Here is a 17,420-nt window from a genome sequence, read left to right as displayed (position 1 = left end):
ATTGTTCTTCATGAGAAAGGACTTTGGTTTATATGATCGCAAGATGATATGGCCAATATAGTTTAGGATAAGAATGAAGTACCTATAAATGTTGAATATCAAAATTAAATACCTCTATGACATTTAAAGACTAATGTTCTTTCTGACCGATTTTATATAAAAGACCTAATCTATTCATAAGTTATTTAGCGTCCCTCAGTTCTACCTCTGTTGTATGTACCCTTCTTTTTTCAATCTAAAATTCATAATTTGCATTATTTGCTATAGTATTAAATAGCAAGGGCTTCTATGTTCATTTAATTTATCTCATCCCTCATTTTGATAACCAATTCGCCACAATGGTATATTCTAATTTTGTATACTTTACTATATATTTCTATTAATAGTGCATATTATGATTTATTTTAGGAAAAAAATTATGTTTGATGTACAGATCGGGGTATCTCCTTAAAAACTTATTATTAGGCTGCATTGATGTAAATAAATCATGAGAAAAAGCTTTTGAAAATTCCCATTTACCAAACAATAAATGATCTCTTCTTTCTTTCCCTTTGATTTCATGATTTTGAAAAACGAAAATTTTCTTTTGATTTTTTGAACAACGAAAAACTAAATTTTAACATAAAGTAACTTTTTACACATTAATTAATACAAACAATCTTATCATTTGTAAAAAAATAGCATTTTGCATCAAGAACTTCACATAATAATACAAACAATCTTATCATTGCATCAAGACTCACCTCTTATAAATGAATAGGTATATAAAAACAAAAATGGTGCATATTTGATTTCAGAAAAAATATAACTTATTTATCCCTGTAAAGCAGCCTTGCTTAATGTAAATGTAGTCATGTTTATGGTCCTTGCTTACTGTTTTTTTCCTAACCATGGACATGTTTCTTTCAAGTTAATACTATTTGATCTGAAAATATCCAAGTGTAATGAAGTTAATTATGATAACAAAAGTTCTATGAGTGTAATATCTATACGCTATCAGTAATATATTTTGTACATTTTGTACAGTTGATACATCATTCAACATTTATTAATATTTTTTTTTTGAAAAGTCAATAATAATTAAAAATGAATCATAAATCAAGGTCATGGACACCTTAAACCAAGATAATTAAGGCCTTTCTAAATATCAACCTTACATTGTCAATATTTGTTTGGTTGATTAGGCCCAAAAAAATGGAAGTATAAAGAAGGCGAACTTCACATAGGTCATGTTCTCTTGTAGGCCATGGATACCTAAGATCAAGCCTCTGCCTGACCCCACTTGAACACATCTCCTTTGAAAGTTGAAACTTTTTTTTTGATACTGTCAATAATATTTTCTCACATTTTTTAGGTAAAGAATTAATCATTTTCGGGGTTTATGGTTATCTCACTCAACAAATGTTTTGCTCCCATAAATCGAATAATCGATCTTCGAATCCAGTGGAGCCTTACACTACTCCATAACACCTTATTGATAAAATTGAAACCTTTTAATGTCAAGTCAAGCTCAAAAGGAGATGAATGTGTTTAATCCAAGTTATATGAGGCCACATATCCACTTCACAAAATCAAGTTCCATTTCTCCATTCTTCATCACCTATGGTAGAATGCCTTACTTGTGTCTTAGAATGTGCGCCTCTCACTAGGGATGACAATTTTTTGAGTAAAAAAACATATTGAAATCAATAAATATTAAAATGATAATGAGGTGATGATGTCACGTAGCACTATTCTGTTTTCTATAATTTTGTACTGAAGATTAGAATAGTAGCGTTATCCGCGAGGGGTATTGCAGTGAATTGAATAATGAACGCAACATTAATTAAAAGCAAGAAGAAAGGTGCATAGAGTTGAGTTGAAACTTGAAAGTGAGTTGTTTCCACTTCCACTTTGTCGTGTAGGTTGGAAAACCACATAGGACAAAGGTTGTGTTTGCTTGAAATAGGAAAAGGGAGTGCTTTAAAGCAAACAATTATGCCCATTTATCACCACAAACACACTAACTCATGCTACCACTTGCTACTCCTCAAAACACACACAACCATACACGCAAAAGTAAATCATAATAAAAGGAAATAAATATAGTACACATGCATGCATGAATAGGAAATGAGAAATGTTAGTAACATTTTTTATATTTTTTCATTTACATACTTTATTATTGGGTACATATTTCACTTCTACATAAAATATATTGAAGGAATATATCAGCTGAGAGGACTTTAGATCATAAATTTAATGGCTTGTAATTTTCTCAAGTTATATTTATAATAATTTTTTGCTTGATTTCTAAATTACTTTTTTATGATTAAGATTGCATGCAATCATTTTAACTCTAATAAATCCAAACTAATGATAGAATGTATTGACTAAAATGAATTCATATGATTTTATGAATCCCACAAGAAATGAATTAAAGAAAATGTGTCAAAAGGATTACCTCATATATTTTTAACCAATAGTATATCACTTTTTGTGGATGAATAACTAATCATTTTTTAAATGTGTGAATATTCATCTCAACAAGTGTCGTTTATAGAAATCAAATATTTAACCTTTGAAATAGTAATATATCTAAGGATTCAATGAAACATTATACCACTAAACCAACATCTCATTGATATGATATTTTTTCATACTACCAATGACATCCTCACTATTTTGGGTAAAGAACTAATCTTGTCTAGTGATATCATACACCACTAAACCAATGTCTTATTGGTTTAGCCTTAAGCTTGGTAAAAAAACAAGAAATATTTCATAATCAATAATAGCTAAAAAAAAATTGTGTGAAGGAAAATCATAGGTTAATAATATAAGAAGTGGTACAAACTAAGCATAAAATGTTTAATATACATGTTAGTGTGTTTTGGTAACATTAATAGTTGGTTACTATAAACAATAAGGGAAATAAACCAAGTTGGTAATGCTCCCAACCACTAAATTCGCTCTTATTTTTTCCTTGTGGGAGTGTGAAATCCTTCTGATCCTCAACTCAAGTGGGTCATTCTGTGTGGTCCCCACACTTCCCACTTGTTGTCTTTGTCTCTCTGCTTAGCTGCCACCCTTTAATGTTATGTTCAAAACTCTCTTGTCTCTTCCATTTTTGTGCTTCTGCATCATTCAACTCAAACAAAGCTTCATTTTTTTCTCTATATGGGTCCTCACTGATCTTGGTTCTCCTGATTCCTTAAGGTTATGTATGGTTCATAACTTCTGCTTGTGTTTTTTTGGGATGTTTCAGTGTTGTCTGGTCTATAAGAGACTACTACAATTCAATTCAAGCTTCAGGGTCACCTTGATTGAGAAAGTTTAATGTAAAGTTTTTTGCTTGAATCAGTTTTATGTTGTTCTTTGGATTTGATTGTATTGGTTTCTGGAGTTTGGAGTTTGGAGTTGTTTGCTATAAAAAGGGTTACTTTTTAATAACTTTCTTTAAGACTTAGATTGATGCTTGGTGTAAAACAAAATTGGAAATGTTTCCACTTCTTTAACATTCATTACTATAGCTTAGTAAAAAGATATGAAGAACATTCTTAAGAAGCTTCATATCATGTCTAACCAATCAGAAGATGCAGCAGCACAAGGGTCTACTACTTCATCTAGGGGAAACAAGTCCAATGATGGTTCATCTACTCCTAAGAAGATTTCAAATTGGTTGCATTCAGTTTCTAATAGGCAAAGTCAAAGTCCTCCATCTCCTGACTTGGCTATAGGAGAAAGAGGGGAACTATTTGATGCAGTGAGCAGTGGTGGTGGTGTTGGTTTGGATATTGTTTCTGATTCGATGAGGCACGATTCGGGGTCTAGCAGTTCAAGGGATCCTGAAGTGGAAGAAGAATATCAGATACAATTGGCTTTGGAGATGAGTGCAAAAGAGGATCCTGAGGCTGTTCAGATTGAAGCTGTTAAGCAGATCAGTTTAGGATCTTGTGACCCTGATAATACACCAGCTGAAGTCGTGGCATACCGATACTGGGTAAGTCACTGTACTCACTTTATGTTCGTTGACTTTAGGTTGAAGTCAAGTACTTGTTATACTCATGATGGTGCTTCTAGAACAAAAGAAATTGGAAGGCATAAGTTTGATTATCGTGTCACTATACGAGGTTTCTGAAATATTGTGGAGAAATTTTGGATGCAGTGATGGTGCTTCATTTGCATAATCTGAAGCATGGAGTTGTAATTAAGTGTATAGATCTTAGTCTGAAGAAGAGAGGGGAAATTTATGAAAGGAAAGGATCTCGGTCTGTGTTTATATTGCGTTTGACCTAACTCATGAGGGCTTTTTTCCTTTAAACTTTCTTTCCTTGTGAAATGACATGGATATCAGAGTGCAATCTTAGTAGAATTTGTGCATTATTAAATATGTTAATAGCATTTTAAGCAATGCTGTTTAGATTGGAAATACCTTTATCACTCAGCAACATTTGCTCATATAAGTGATTGGTGTTTTATAGTGGCTAGGACTGCAGTCATATTTCTGATGCTTTGTTTACTTGGATTTTGGACATATCTGACTTCATTCCTGGACATTAAATGATGTAGAATTATAAAAATAGGAAAATGCTTAATTTTACGAAAGCGGATTTGTAAATGTTTAGCTAAGAGAATTTGAGGAAGTAATGTCCTTCCATTATCGTCTGTTCCTCATTTTCCTACCTTTTCTCCCCATTTATTTTACTGCCAATTCAGTTTGATGTCATATTCGTAGAAGTTCTTTCGGACTAAATAGCACTACTCTATTAAAAGAGAATGTTCAGCATCTTGGTATGAAGATATGAGAAACTTCCTTTGGAGTAAAGGTTGAATTTAAGTACTTATACCATAAATGCTTCTTAGGAATTCATAAAAAGAAAATGCTTCTTAGATCTTTGTATGTCATTCAAGGGCGGTCTTCCTTTCAAGATTCTATGATTGCTTTGATCAAATGACTTATTCAGAAAATGAATGTTAGTTATTTAGATTTGAATTAGTGAGAAGATGAACTTTCACAATTTAACTTCTAATTTTCAATTGTCTTGTCAAACATATTGTTAATTTATCGGCTAGGGTTGTATACTTTGCCGAGCTGGTTTCCTCAAAATCTGTATAGTTTTCGGATTCACTCAAGCAAATTCTCAGAAACTTTTTTCTAATATTGAACAGTGCCGGCATTAAATGAACTTATTATATGTGAATTGGTTGCTTTACTCTAATTTGTCCAATTTATATTCCTTTCTAACTTATCTCATATGATAGATTTATCCATGCTTCACAGAATTACAATGCTCTTGGTTATGATGACAAGGTCTCGGATGGTTTCTATGACCTTTATGGGATCTTAACTGAGTCAACTTCAGCGAGAATGCCTTCCCTAGTAGATCTACAAGGAACACCAACCTCAGATGGTGTCACATGGGAAGCAGTCTTGGTCAATAGGGCTGCAGATTCCAATTTGTTGAAACTTGAGCGAAAAGCGCTAGAACTGGCAGGCGAGTTAAAAACAGATTTTGAAGTAGTCATAGATAGTAATTTGGTGATCAAGATTGCAATATTAGTGTCCGACTATATGGGTGGACCTGTTGAAGATCCTGCAAGCATGACTAGAGCATGGCGGAGTCTTTGTTACAGTCTAAAAGCAACCCTTGGTAGCATGGTTTTGCCACTTGGATCACTAACCATTGGATTGGCTCGACATCGTGCATTGTTATTCAAGGTATTTGTCCCAACATTTTATTTTCTGATATGCATTTCAACTAAGAATGATCTCATGCATTAGTAATTAAATGTTGGTGGAATTCTCTAGTAACATTAATTAGGGATATAAAGTTCTTAGATAATATTAAGAGAATGAGTGATCATGACCATGCCATGTGGCATGTGCAATGAGATTTTTGCTGTATTTTTGAAAAAAACTCCATGCTTAATGCAATAAACTATATTTTCTTTGTTAAATGTAGGTATTAGCTGATAGATTGGGCATCCCGTGCCGGTTGGTGAAAGGACTGCAATATACTGGTTCAGATGATGTGGCAATGAACTTTGTCAGAATTGATGATGGAAGGTAACTGCTATTAGTGTTGAACTTTGGCAACATAGGCAAATTGGGAGAACTTGTTTACATATAGCTCTTTCCTCATGGCCATCGAGACATATTTTTCTGCACACGTGTGTCACTCATTCTTTACTAGTGTCTTCGGTACTCAATCACTCCAATGCTTCTTTCTATCTTATATTATTCCAAACTAGAAGCTGCATTTTGTTACTAGTGTCTTAGTCTTTTGGTTTACCTTTTCTCTTTTAGCATTTTGTTGATTTTTTCAATTAATTGTTTGAAATTTTCTGTAGCTGAATGTTCTCTCATTCTTTTTGTAACTTTCTGAAGTAGGAGATACATACACAGCCTTACTATTATGTATTTTTAACTTGCGGTTGCATGAATTTCAGAGAGTACATTGTTGACCTAATGGCAGACCCTGGAACACTTATTCCAACTGATGCAACTGGGTCACTTATCGAGTATGATGAATCTTCTTTTGTAGCCAGTCATTCATCAAGAGACTTTGATTCCTCCCATATAGCATCATTCAGCAGCGGAGTTGGAAGTTTGTCTGAAGAAACTTTGGACTTCGGGACACCGGATAAAGGAAACAGATCAAAACATCTTGCATACACTGAGAAAGAACCTGAAGTAAGCAAGCCTGCTACAAGCAAGGAAGAATTAAAGAAACCATCAAGTGAATTAAAAAATAATACGAATGCAGAGAAGATCGTAGTGGGTGAATCTCCTAGCCGACCTAATTATCCATATATGCATGGAAGATCTCCTTCTTGGACTGAAGGCATCAGTTCCCCCGCAGTACGTAGAATGAAAGTCAAAGATGTTTCACAATATATGATTGACGCTGCAAAGGAGAACCCGAACCTAGCTCAAAAACTTCATGATGTTTTACTCGAAAGTGGTGTTGTTGCTCCTGCAAACTTATTTTCTGAAATTTACAACTTAGGTTCATCATCCGAGGCCAGTTTTCCAACTGAAGAAAAAGATGAATATAAACAGGGAAGTGTTCATCAAGAAACTAAGGCTTTATTTTTGCCTCCTTTGCCTCACCCCAGACTTCATCCCAAAGCAAGTCCAAGCAGTCAGGTTGAACATTCTAAGCCCATAGAAGGTTTAGGAACCGGCCTTCCTCTTGAAGCAAGGGCAAGTTCCGGACAGCACATACCATCTCAGGAAGAAGCAACTCTGGTAAAATATGGGAAAAATGTACCGGTTGCTGCAGCAGCAGCAGCTGCTGCTGTTGTTGCATCTTCTATGGTTGTTGCTGTGACTAAGTCAAACACTGAATCAAATATTGAGATTCCAGTAGCAGCAGCTGCTACAGCTGCAGCTGTTGTAGCAACTACTGCTGCTGTCAGTAAACAGTATGACCACGGCAGTCAGAGTGATGGAGATACGGATGGTGCTGGTTATGAGCCGAAAGTTAGCGGTGAAGGAGAGAATATTGCTTTGGGAGCAAACTCAGAAGGCGAGAGAATATCTGATAGATCAGTAGGTAATGAGAGCACAAGATCTGAATCCGCGCTAGATGATGTTGCTGAGTATGACATTCCATGGGAGGAAATCACATTGGGCGAGCGTATCGGACTTGGTATTAACCGAACATTGTTCTATAAAGACTCATTTACATTCCTATGTTTAGATGGTGCTACTATGTACAGAAGCACTTGTTTTTTATCTGTTGTAAGATAGAAAGACTTAATTGCAACTATTGTGGCTTATGTTTGGCATGCAGGATCATATGGGGAAGTGTATCGAGGTGAACGACATGGAACTGTAAGTTTCTTATATCCATGAACCCAATCAGTTGCAATAGCTATGGTCCTGCCGTCCTGCATATGTTTTGCGTCTTTTTTATTTAGTTCGCAATGAAGTGTAAACTATTAAGTATTAATGCTTCAATGCCGCAACTGTGTATGCGCAAGTGCTACAGATTATAAAATATAACCAATTTAACTGAACATGTTTCAATTATTAGGATTTAGATTCTTGTTTGACTGCACAAAATAATCATCAATGTTATTGCCACATCTACTGCTATCTTACTAGACCACCTCTCACTTATTGTTGTTAGTGTTTTTTATGGGTGGTTTCCTATAATGTTTGTAGATTATAGATTTTTTATACTTACAGCATGTTTCTGCTCTTTGATTTGCAGGAAGTTGCTGTAAAGAGGTTTCTTGATCAAGATTTCTACGGTGAATCACTTGAAGAGTTCAAAAGTGAGGTAAAAGCCACCTCTACTTCCTCACAGTTTCTTCCTTTGCAATTTCTACTCTTTTATGCTCCTAATACAGCTAGCTCTTATCATGTGATAAGAAAATCAATTGAGGCTCTAGTGAGAAAAGTGGATCAAATGGAAGATGGTCCAATTAAAAGGGTAGAAGATCACCTAAGAAAACTTTAGGAGAGAGCAGTAAAAGACCTTAGTTCGAGCGAAATTTTAATATATAAAAAGATTGTTAGAGCCAAACGACATCAATAGATCAATCTACTTATAGTTGAGCCCACCTAGTGGGTTTATACCTTTGTGGTTACTGTGGTGTCCTATTTTTTGGCTTTCACCTTGAAGATGCTAGGAAGATAGATGTGTACAGGTTCCCATACCCAGTCTTAGTCCATATTTTTTATACTACCAAGGATATCCCCTCTCTCTTTGGGTAAGGAACTAATTACTTTCAGGGTATGTCATTGTCTCTCCCAACAAGTGTCGTTCATAGGAATCGAACCATTGCCTTTTTTGTTTTTCTGGGGATCTAGTGGGCCTTACGCTACTAGACCAACGCCTTCTGGGTCCAGTCTTAGCCCATATGAATAACTCCAAAAATTATTTTTTTAATTACTAATGAGTCTTTTATCAAACTATACTAAACTAAAGTGCAAAAGTACTAGGACAATTATCTGACATCAATCATCAAATTGAACCCTTTTCCTATTATGGAAGTGCTTATTTAATTTATGATATAGGTCCAAATAATGAAAAGACTGAGGCATCCAAATGTTGTTCTCTTCATGGGAGCTGTAACTAGACCACCAAATCTTTCAATTGTCACTGAATTTCTTCCCAGGTAACTTGAAATTCTTCATCTCCTGAGCTTCATAGAAAACTGTTGATTGCAGATTTACAATTTTTTGGAAGTTAATATTTGCTACCACTGTTAGTGCAACTAATGAAAATTGAAATAGACCAATATACTCCTCTGTAAGACAAACAAAAAATGCTACATCTAATTGGTTTACTAAATGATGTGGCTAAAATGCATATTGGAAATTAATAACAGAGATCCACTGAGATTTTTTTGTTGGTAAAATAGAACTCTCAAATTCACTTACTGATTCAATTTTAATATTTCGTGATTATGCACAATCCATTACATGTTCTAATTCATGAATATTCTTGCTGCGAACTTGCATAGTTGGAGATAACTATAGGCATGCATTTGCAAATACACAATTCACATGCAATTGATATAAAGCCAGCTGAATTTTGTATACAATACTTTCTTGATTTCGAAACTCGACAACGGAGATGTGTGTGTATATATATATATATGATCAATATCATTCTGGGGGATATTATTTTTTTTATTCTTCAAATACTGATATGTAGATAATCTTTTGCAGAGGGAGTTTGTATAGATTAATTCACCGTCCTAACAATCAATTAGATGTTCGAAGGCGGTTGAGGATGGCCCTGGATGCTGTAGGGATCTTGTTATGTTTTAATTGCAGTGAATCTTCATTCAGCCAATTATTGCGAAAATAATCACCGAATCTCACATGATATAACCTGTCTCTTCTTATTATCCAGGCTCGAGGAATGAACTATTTGCACAATTGCACTCCAATGATAGTGCATCGTGATTTGAAGTCCCCGAATCTTCTTGTTGACAAAAACTGGGTTGTAAAGGTGCCAATTGAATCTTACGGTTAACATTACTTGATAACATGTTGAATGCTATTTGCTGAAGCAGTGAGATATCTTTTTGTTTGTTGAACAGGTTTGTGACTTTGGTCTATCGCGAATGAAGAATAGTACATTTCTTTCTTCCAGATCAACTGCAGGAACAGTAAGCTATCATGATTTTTATTTCTTTAGTCCAACTGCTGTCTATCCGTCGCTTTTGATTTATTTATTTCTCCATCCTCTTGTTTGGTTGTTCATGTTGTTACATATTTTAAATGAAATCTTTCTATGTGTACTCACACAAACCCAGACATTTATATATGTTAACAAATTTTCAGCCCTATAAATTTCGATAGCACTTTTTCCTATTGCCTTTAGGTACTGTAATTTTGGAGCTCCTAATTTTTTGGCATTGCTTATGACATTCATTTTCTTGTATTATCATTCTGTTGTCTGCATTGATGAAAGAAAGCTTTGAACTCACTGCAACTGAATATATTAGTTACTTCATTATGTTTAATATATTTCAGGCTGAGTGGATGGCTCCAGAAGTGTTGAGAAATGAGCTTTCAGATGAAAAGTAATCTACATTGTTAAAAGCCTTGCCTTTTTTCTTCTTCTTTTGTATTCCTTTACTTAACATTCTGTGTACTATTTTTCTGAGGCTCCACTATCTCAAACCTATCTGCTCATTGGTTTGTGCCACTTTTTAAACTGCATTTGCTATGATATAATAAGCTGTGATTCATTTTGTAGGTGTGATGTTTATAGCTATGGGGTCATATTATGGGAGCTCTCTACTTTGCAGCAACCCTGGGGAGGAATGAATCCAATGCAAGTTGTTGGTGCTGTGGGTTTCCAACATCGTCGTCTCGACATTCCAGATGATATAGACCCTGCTGTTGCAGATATTATCAGGCAATGCTGGCAGACGTGAGTGTATTTTTTTCTTTCTATCCTTACATTCTGAATCGAGACTTGAATATGTTACATTGTTTCATCGAAGCAGACAAAATATTGCTTGTTACAACAGTTTGAGAAATTTTTCTTTCCATTCTGTTACAACAGTTTTTTTCAAAACTTATCTACCCAGCCTAGAGCCCGCTAAGTGAGAGCCACCTCGTGCATTGGATGACATTTTATTCTGTTTAGGATGTTCATGTATTACCATTTTGAGGTGCATCAAAGAGAGAGTTTAGGTGGTGAAACAGTTGGAGATATAATATTATTCAAATGTTTCATCACAAATATATGCAGAACATATGAATATGACCTTTTGAAGGGTATAAACATGCTTTTATGGTTGTGGATATATAAATTTGTGGTGATGTACTTCTTTCAGTTAGTGCATGTGATGACTATATGCTTGTGAAAGAATCTCTTGCTACAATAAGATATATGACTAAACATGTTACTTTTGTGTGCTATAGAGATCCAAAGTTGAGACCAACATTTGCTGAAATCATGACTGCTCTGAAGCCATTGCAGAAGCCAATTACTAGTTCTCAAGTGCCTAGACCAAGTGCTCAGTCATCAAGAGCTGCCGAAGACGCTGCAGGATAGGAAACAATTTTACAGCTAACCAAATCTTTTCATCTTTCTGCTAAAAATGTGAGAGCAAGTTGTAGAGTATATGCCAATTGGGATGAGAAAAGGTGATTGGTTCAAAGACCATTCTCATCTAGGGTTGTGATTCCTTTCACTCCTTTTCCTTTCTTCTTTTCAGTGTTTGTTTCCTTGTTTTCCTCGGTGATCTTCAGTGCCGCCATCCTCGGGTTGTGGCATTTGTTTGTACAAAATTCTTTGGAAAATGTTGTAATCGACGTCTAAATTTTGATGTCCATAGCAGCTTTAACTTGAACAGGAAGAAAGGATTAAGAATGAGTGAAAATTGTTTGGTGCTGTATTCAGTGACCTTGTAAATTGGGAAATTGTATTAAATTTTGAGTCCATTTGCATTATATGGAAATGTTATACCTATGTCATACTAGGACTACTTTTTTATTTTCAGCTATTTAGAGTACCTTCTGTTTTGTATAGCATATGGCATATTACATATAGGGAGGAAGTAACTGAAAGCTCTTGAAATAATGATATAAACTTTCCATTTTTTTTCTTTTTATGCATACTACATTGGATATAAACACTTGGATTCAAAGCAATCTTGTTAGTTCGACCTGCTATCTACTTTGTATAAAAACAATTTTACAAGAAGTTTTCTATTTGACATCATGTAAAGTAATGATGCTTACACAAATATGCTAACAAAAGCATAGGTGTCAGTATTCAATTGTAGTTGGTTTCACTTGTTTTTTTCTTGGATCAAATAGGATTTGTTTATAGAATCAGTTATGCTGAGCTCAAACAGATTAATTTTTCTTTAGTTTTTCAATAAAACATTTTCTGGTTTCTTAGACTTAAACCATGTGGATATTTTTAGCATAATGTAAGGTAGCAACTTTCTCCAAAACTTCTCTGTGTACCTTTATTCTTTTAACAGTAACTTTTCTGATGCAAATCATCATTCCCTACATATCTGCACCTCCACAACCAGGTGCATAAAAGTTCAAAAGAAACAAAGCACCACCAACATTGAACAAAGAATGGATCAAAAACAAATATCAATTATATAACCATATGATAGCTTTTATTCAAGCCAAATGACAATAGAATTTCAAGTACAAGTGTCAACTAATATAATGTCGTATTCAATGTGTATTTCACCAAAACTCTGGAGTATTAGGGACACATCGTACAAATTGGTAATTGTTACATAAATCCTGAAAAACCTAAAGTATGGTGGATTCACCATATCCTCTAGGATAAAACAATATATTTTCTAGGTTTAACTTGCTAAGATAGAATGTTAAACAGAAACTATGCAATGATTGTGTACCTCTAGGTTGCCATTCTTTAATTGCATCAATTTCTTTGATCCTAGGAAACTTTGGCTACCTTTGAGAGATTCAAGATGTTGATAACTAACAAGGGTACCTGTAATGGTCCATCAAGAAATTCAAGTGCTATTATTTCTAATACCGATAGAGGATTCAACCTTTCCAATTGGCGTTATATTGTCTCAAAGATCATATTACTTGAACTACTTAGGCAAAAGTCAATCCCAAAATTGGTAACAACATCCACTTATGTTAGGGAGCTCTCTGTTATTACCCAAGCTGTACATAACAGGAGACACTAAGTGAGTTAACAGTTGATGTTAAGCTTTTATCATCTGGTTCACTTTCCTAAAGGTAAGATAAAATATAACATTAATTTGGCATTAACATGAGTAGAAAAATTTTGGCTAGAAAAATTATCGGAACTAAATTATATATGAGAAGTAATCTCCTTGACTAACATGAACCGAACTATATCTACCAGAGATACCACCATTGAATTCCATATGCAGGAAAAGAAAACCTAGAACAACATGCCTTTAGACATTACAAACAATGCTAAAGAGCCCAACAAAAGTAAAATAATAGAGAAAAAATACTTCAAAACCAAGCTGATGTAGAGAGGGATACTTGAAGCCCATACAAATCTCTAATCTTAATGAGCACACTCAGTAACAATTGCTGATGAAAACCAAAGCATTCTTTTGCACCTATTTGCTAGAGGATGAGATCATTGCAGAATACAACAAGTATAGGAAGCACTCTAAAACTATAAGATATTAGAAACTAAGTAGTTTTAGTTTGTGATTCTGTGTTGCTTGAATTCTCAACAACAAAAATCAAGAACAAAGTTTGATTTCTAAATCCTTGCAGCATTTAAATCCCCTAGAGTTTTCCTTAGCAACAGAGACATGGGTTCATTATGCTAATCTTTATAATCCCCTCACTTGAGCCATGTTACAGTTACATGGCCATATTGGCTCAAACATATTGTGCTGATTTAAATTATGAATACAGAGAATTCATACATTTAGGGTCATCTATCTAACTTCAAACATTCCAACCAATATTTAAATTGTGAAAACAGAAATCACACAGCCATTGGTTTTAGGGATATCAAAGGCTCAATAAAGGGTGCAAAGCATAGTATCCACCTTTACATTAAGTAAAAATAACTCATAATGGTTGTATTTATGATTATATAGGCTTAGGCTTCAGCATGCCCATCCTGAATAAAAGGTGTCAAAGTGCAAACATACCAACCAAGTTTTAGATTGCATGGTTTGGGTCACAAACTTGGAATGCATACCATCCACTTCTACATTATTAAGATTCAAGAACTCACCACAGTTGCATTTCGTATTGTATAGGCTCAAAAGCATAGCATCTTCACTATATTAAACCATTGAGAGATTTTTTAGCATAAGGTAAGGTACCAACTTTCTCCAAACTTCTCGTTGTACCGTTCATTCTTTTTACAATACTTTTGCGATGCAAATCGCCATTCTCTACATACCTGCACCTCCACAATCAGGTGGACATTAATTTCAACAATAACTAAGCACCACGATCATTGAGCAAAGAATTGATCAAAAACAAATATCAATTATATAAACATAGTTACATATTCTTTCGCCATCATAAAATGTCAGCCAATGCAAATAGCTGCTTCTGGATGGGAGTTTCAACTTTCAAATCAAATTTGCCCGCTAATAAGTCAAATAAATAAAAAGCAAACAATGGGGAAGAAGCCATTAATAAGGCAAATTAATAACAAAGAGATGGCTTGAATATATTCCATGTGGCAGATAGTATTCAAGCCAAATGAGTGAAATGACAATAGAATTCCAAGTAGGAGAAGTCTATTACCATTTGTTATAAGATACTAAATGTGCAAGAGTTGGCTTGAATATAATGTTGTAATCACCCAACACTTTCACCTTTAAGCATATTCCAACCATACCAATGCAAATAAAAAAACATATTCCAGAGATGCTAACTAATGGCATCATTGTGGAAAGCACAAAACCTTTTATATTATTCTGTCCACCTTGATAATGGAGGCTTTGAATTAACTACAGAGTCCTGAATTCAATAACTGTCAAGGATCCAACAAATTGATGAATTGCAAGGGACTACTAGATAGACTTAATGAAGGGCATGCTATCCCCATATTAAGATGTTTCCAGAAGACTACTCTAGTTTTTACAATATTCTCTAAACAATTTTATAAAAAAAAATTCTTTCCAAAAAATGACAATTGAATTTATAGTGAATCTCACAATGATCATCTAAAAGCACAATCTCCAACAGCTGACAGTAACAGACTTTTCCCCAAATTGCATGTGTATTTGGCCAAAACTCTGGAGTATTAAGAACACATTGTTAGAAATTGTTAAGTCTTATGTAAGTCCTGAAAAACCTAAAGTATGGTGGACTCACCATATCCTAAAGGATAAAAATAAAACAAAGTATTTTCTAGGGTTAAAATGCTAAATATAGAATGATAGACAAGAACTACACAACGATTGTACACCTCCAGGTTGCCATTCTATAATTACATCAATTTCTTTGATCCTAGGAAGATATGGCTACCTTCGAGAGATTCAAGTTGTTGATAACTAACAAGGGTACTCCTTCAAGAAATTCAAGTACTATTACCGATATAGTTTTCAACCTTTCCTATTGGAACTGTTTTGGTACTGTTTTATCTCAAATATCGCATTCCATGAACTACTTCAGCAAAAGTCAATCCCCAAAATTGGTGACAACATCCACTTATATTAGGGAGCTCCATGTTATTACCCAACCTGTATATAACAGGAGACACTAAGAGAATTAATGATTGTTGTTAAGCTTTTATCATCTGATTCACTCTGTGGTTTTCCTTCACTTTCCTCAAGGATTTTATTTTTCTATTCCTTACTCACATTTCCTCCGTAGCACTATCAAACAAATATAGTAAGCTGCTCAACTGTCTATTATGTCCTTCACTTTCCTTAAGGATTTCCATAGATACAAGTTTTACCTACTGTCTAATGCGATGAACTTAGTCCTCAAGTGATCCTGGGAAGTCATAATTTACCACATACTTCACATCTTTCATATCTAACAGTAACCAAACAATAGAAATGATAAAAAATGCAAGCAAAGCTATGTGTGTATAAGTTAAAAAGTGAGAAATTCTCCAGCAATTGTGCAACCAAACACAAGACACCTCTTAATACAAGGAGTTTTTCCTCAACTTCAAGCCACCAATTACAATTGCAACCTTTTGGTAATTGTCACAACATAATTAGATTGATTACCACCAACAGAAGGCAACTCCAACTTAAGAAGGCAAACAATTCAGTAGAAATTTATCAATCACTGAGAACTATCCATGGAAAATTAAAATGTAAGTTTACATAAGACTATTTGGTCCAGGCAATAAATAAGATGCAGGCATAGAGGAGTAATGCATTGACAAGTATACATTTAAAGTTAATAATATATCTAACAGCTGAAAGCAAAGTCTAACTAGTAATCAAAGATGGCTTGAAAAATATAGTCATACACAAGAAAAATTAAGTGGTTTTAATATAACACACTACTTCAATTCCCTCCAATGTGGGTCACAAAACCACAATGCATACCATCCAATTCAAAATTATTAATATTGAAGAACTCACTACAGTTGCATTAGTATTGTATAGGCTCAAAAAGTTCAAGCATAGCATCTCGATTAGCACTTTGAAAAAAGAATTCCTTGTGGAATTTCATTTAGGGTCATCCAAGCAACTCGAATCTCATTAGGATTTAAAATTATCTAATAAGAAATCCATTGGGTCTCATCTGGCTTTAAAAATTCATCAAGTCTACCTTATTCGTATATAAAATTCATCGAGGCAACTAGGGTCTTATTCGGATTTAAAATTCGTCAAGGCAACTAGAGTCTCATCCAAATTTAAAAGTCATTAAGACAATTAGGGTCTCATTTGGATTTAAAATTCATTGAGGCGACAAGGCTCTCATTCGGATTCATAAAGGCAAATAGGGCCAAAGGCACAATCCAATTTCATATAATGAACAAAGAATCTTTCTTGTCTTGCCAATTTTCAGTTTTCACCATAGTTTCAATTAATCAAGATCAAGCAATTCTTGATTAATAATCAAGAACGAGATCCGTAGTCCATATAGTGTACCCGATAAGAGTAACATTCAGATTATACCATTACCATACATACCAATTTGCAGAATTTAATTTTCCAACAAAATAGTTTAACCCAAGAAATTGCCTCAAAAACATTTTTGGGGTTTTGGAAATTGGAACAGTGTTTTTTTCAAAGAAAATGCCATTTTCGTCAAATCAATAACAAAGAATTTCAAAATGTTGAAAATCAATAAAGAGAACTAGCATAGGGATCCTCATTCTTGTCTTAGTTTTGTTATCCAAAATGGTTCAAGATTCCTTCTTGCTCCGCAAAAGCCACAATAAGAGAAGAAGAATAAAAAACGAAAAGGAAGTAATCATCAAATGAGTTTCTGAAAATGCTTACTAAATAAAGAAAACCAAACTGCTCTACCATCG

At 34.2% G+C, this 17,420-nt stretch overlaps 1 protein-coding gene and 2 long non-coding RNA genes across 7 annotated transcripts; 2 read left to right on the top strand and 1 right to left on the bottom strand.

Moving 5' to 3' along the window:
- LOC109349691 (serine/threonine-protein kinase EDR1-like) lies at positions 2,969–11,938 on the top strand. Of its 5 annotated transcripts, none has more exons than XM_019590602.1 (13): positions 2,975–3,982; positions 5,264–5,701; positions 5,946–6,049; positions 6,433–7,637; positions 7,782–7,822; positions 8,205–8,273; positions 9,014–9,114; positions 9,671–9,749; positions 9,858–9,956; positions 10,048–10,116; positions 10,484–10,533; positions 10,710–10,886; positions 11,384–11,938. In XM_019590602.1, exons 1-13 carry the CDS (start codon positions 3,527–3,529, stop codon positions 11,514–11,516), a joined length of 3,021 nt encoding a protein of 1,006 aa, XP_019446147.1. In that variant the 5' UTR covers positions 2,975–3,526; the 3' UTR covers positions 11,517–11,938. The 5 variants fall into 5 exon arrangements, with proteins under 5 accessions (XP_019446150.1, XP_019446149.1, XP_019446148.1 ...); XM_019590606.1 differs by having other exon boundaries at positions 3,880–3,982; positions 5,245–5,701; XM_019590605.1 differs by lacking the exon at positions 11,384–11,938 and having other exon boundaries at positions 2,969–3,982; positions 10,101–10,116; positions 10,710–10,776.
- LOC109349693 lies at positions 10,508–14,372 on the bottom strand. The gene is made up of 3 exons (XR_002108018.1): positions 14,244–14,372; positions 12,131–12,137; positions 10,508–10,519 (listed from the first exon to the last, which is right to left on the bottom strand). It is a non-coding gene; the product is annotated as an uncharacterized LOC109349693 (long non-coding RNA).
- Positions 12,384–14,387, top strand: LOC109349692. Its single transcript, XR_002108017.1, has 2 exons — positions 12,384–12,507; positions 14,278–14,387. It is a non-coding gene; the product is annotated as an uncharacterized LOC109349692 (long non-coding RNA).

The sequence above is a fragment of the Lupinus angustifolius genome, chromosome LG06 (assembly GCF_001865875.1).
Source record: "Lupinus angustifolius cultivar Tanjil chromosome LG06, LupAngTanjil_v1.0, whole genome shotgun sequence".
Taxonomy (NCBI): Eukaryota; Viridiplantae; Streptophyta; class Magnoliopsida; order Fabales; family Fabaceae; genus Lupinus; species Lupinus angustifolius.
Note: the sequence above shows the minus strand (reverse complement) of the source record. Positions and strands in the feature narration are given on the sequence as shown.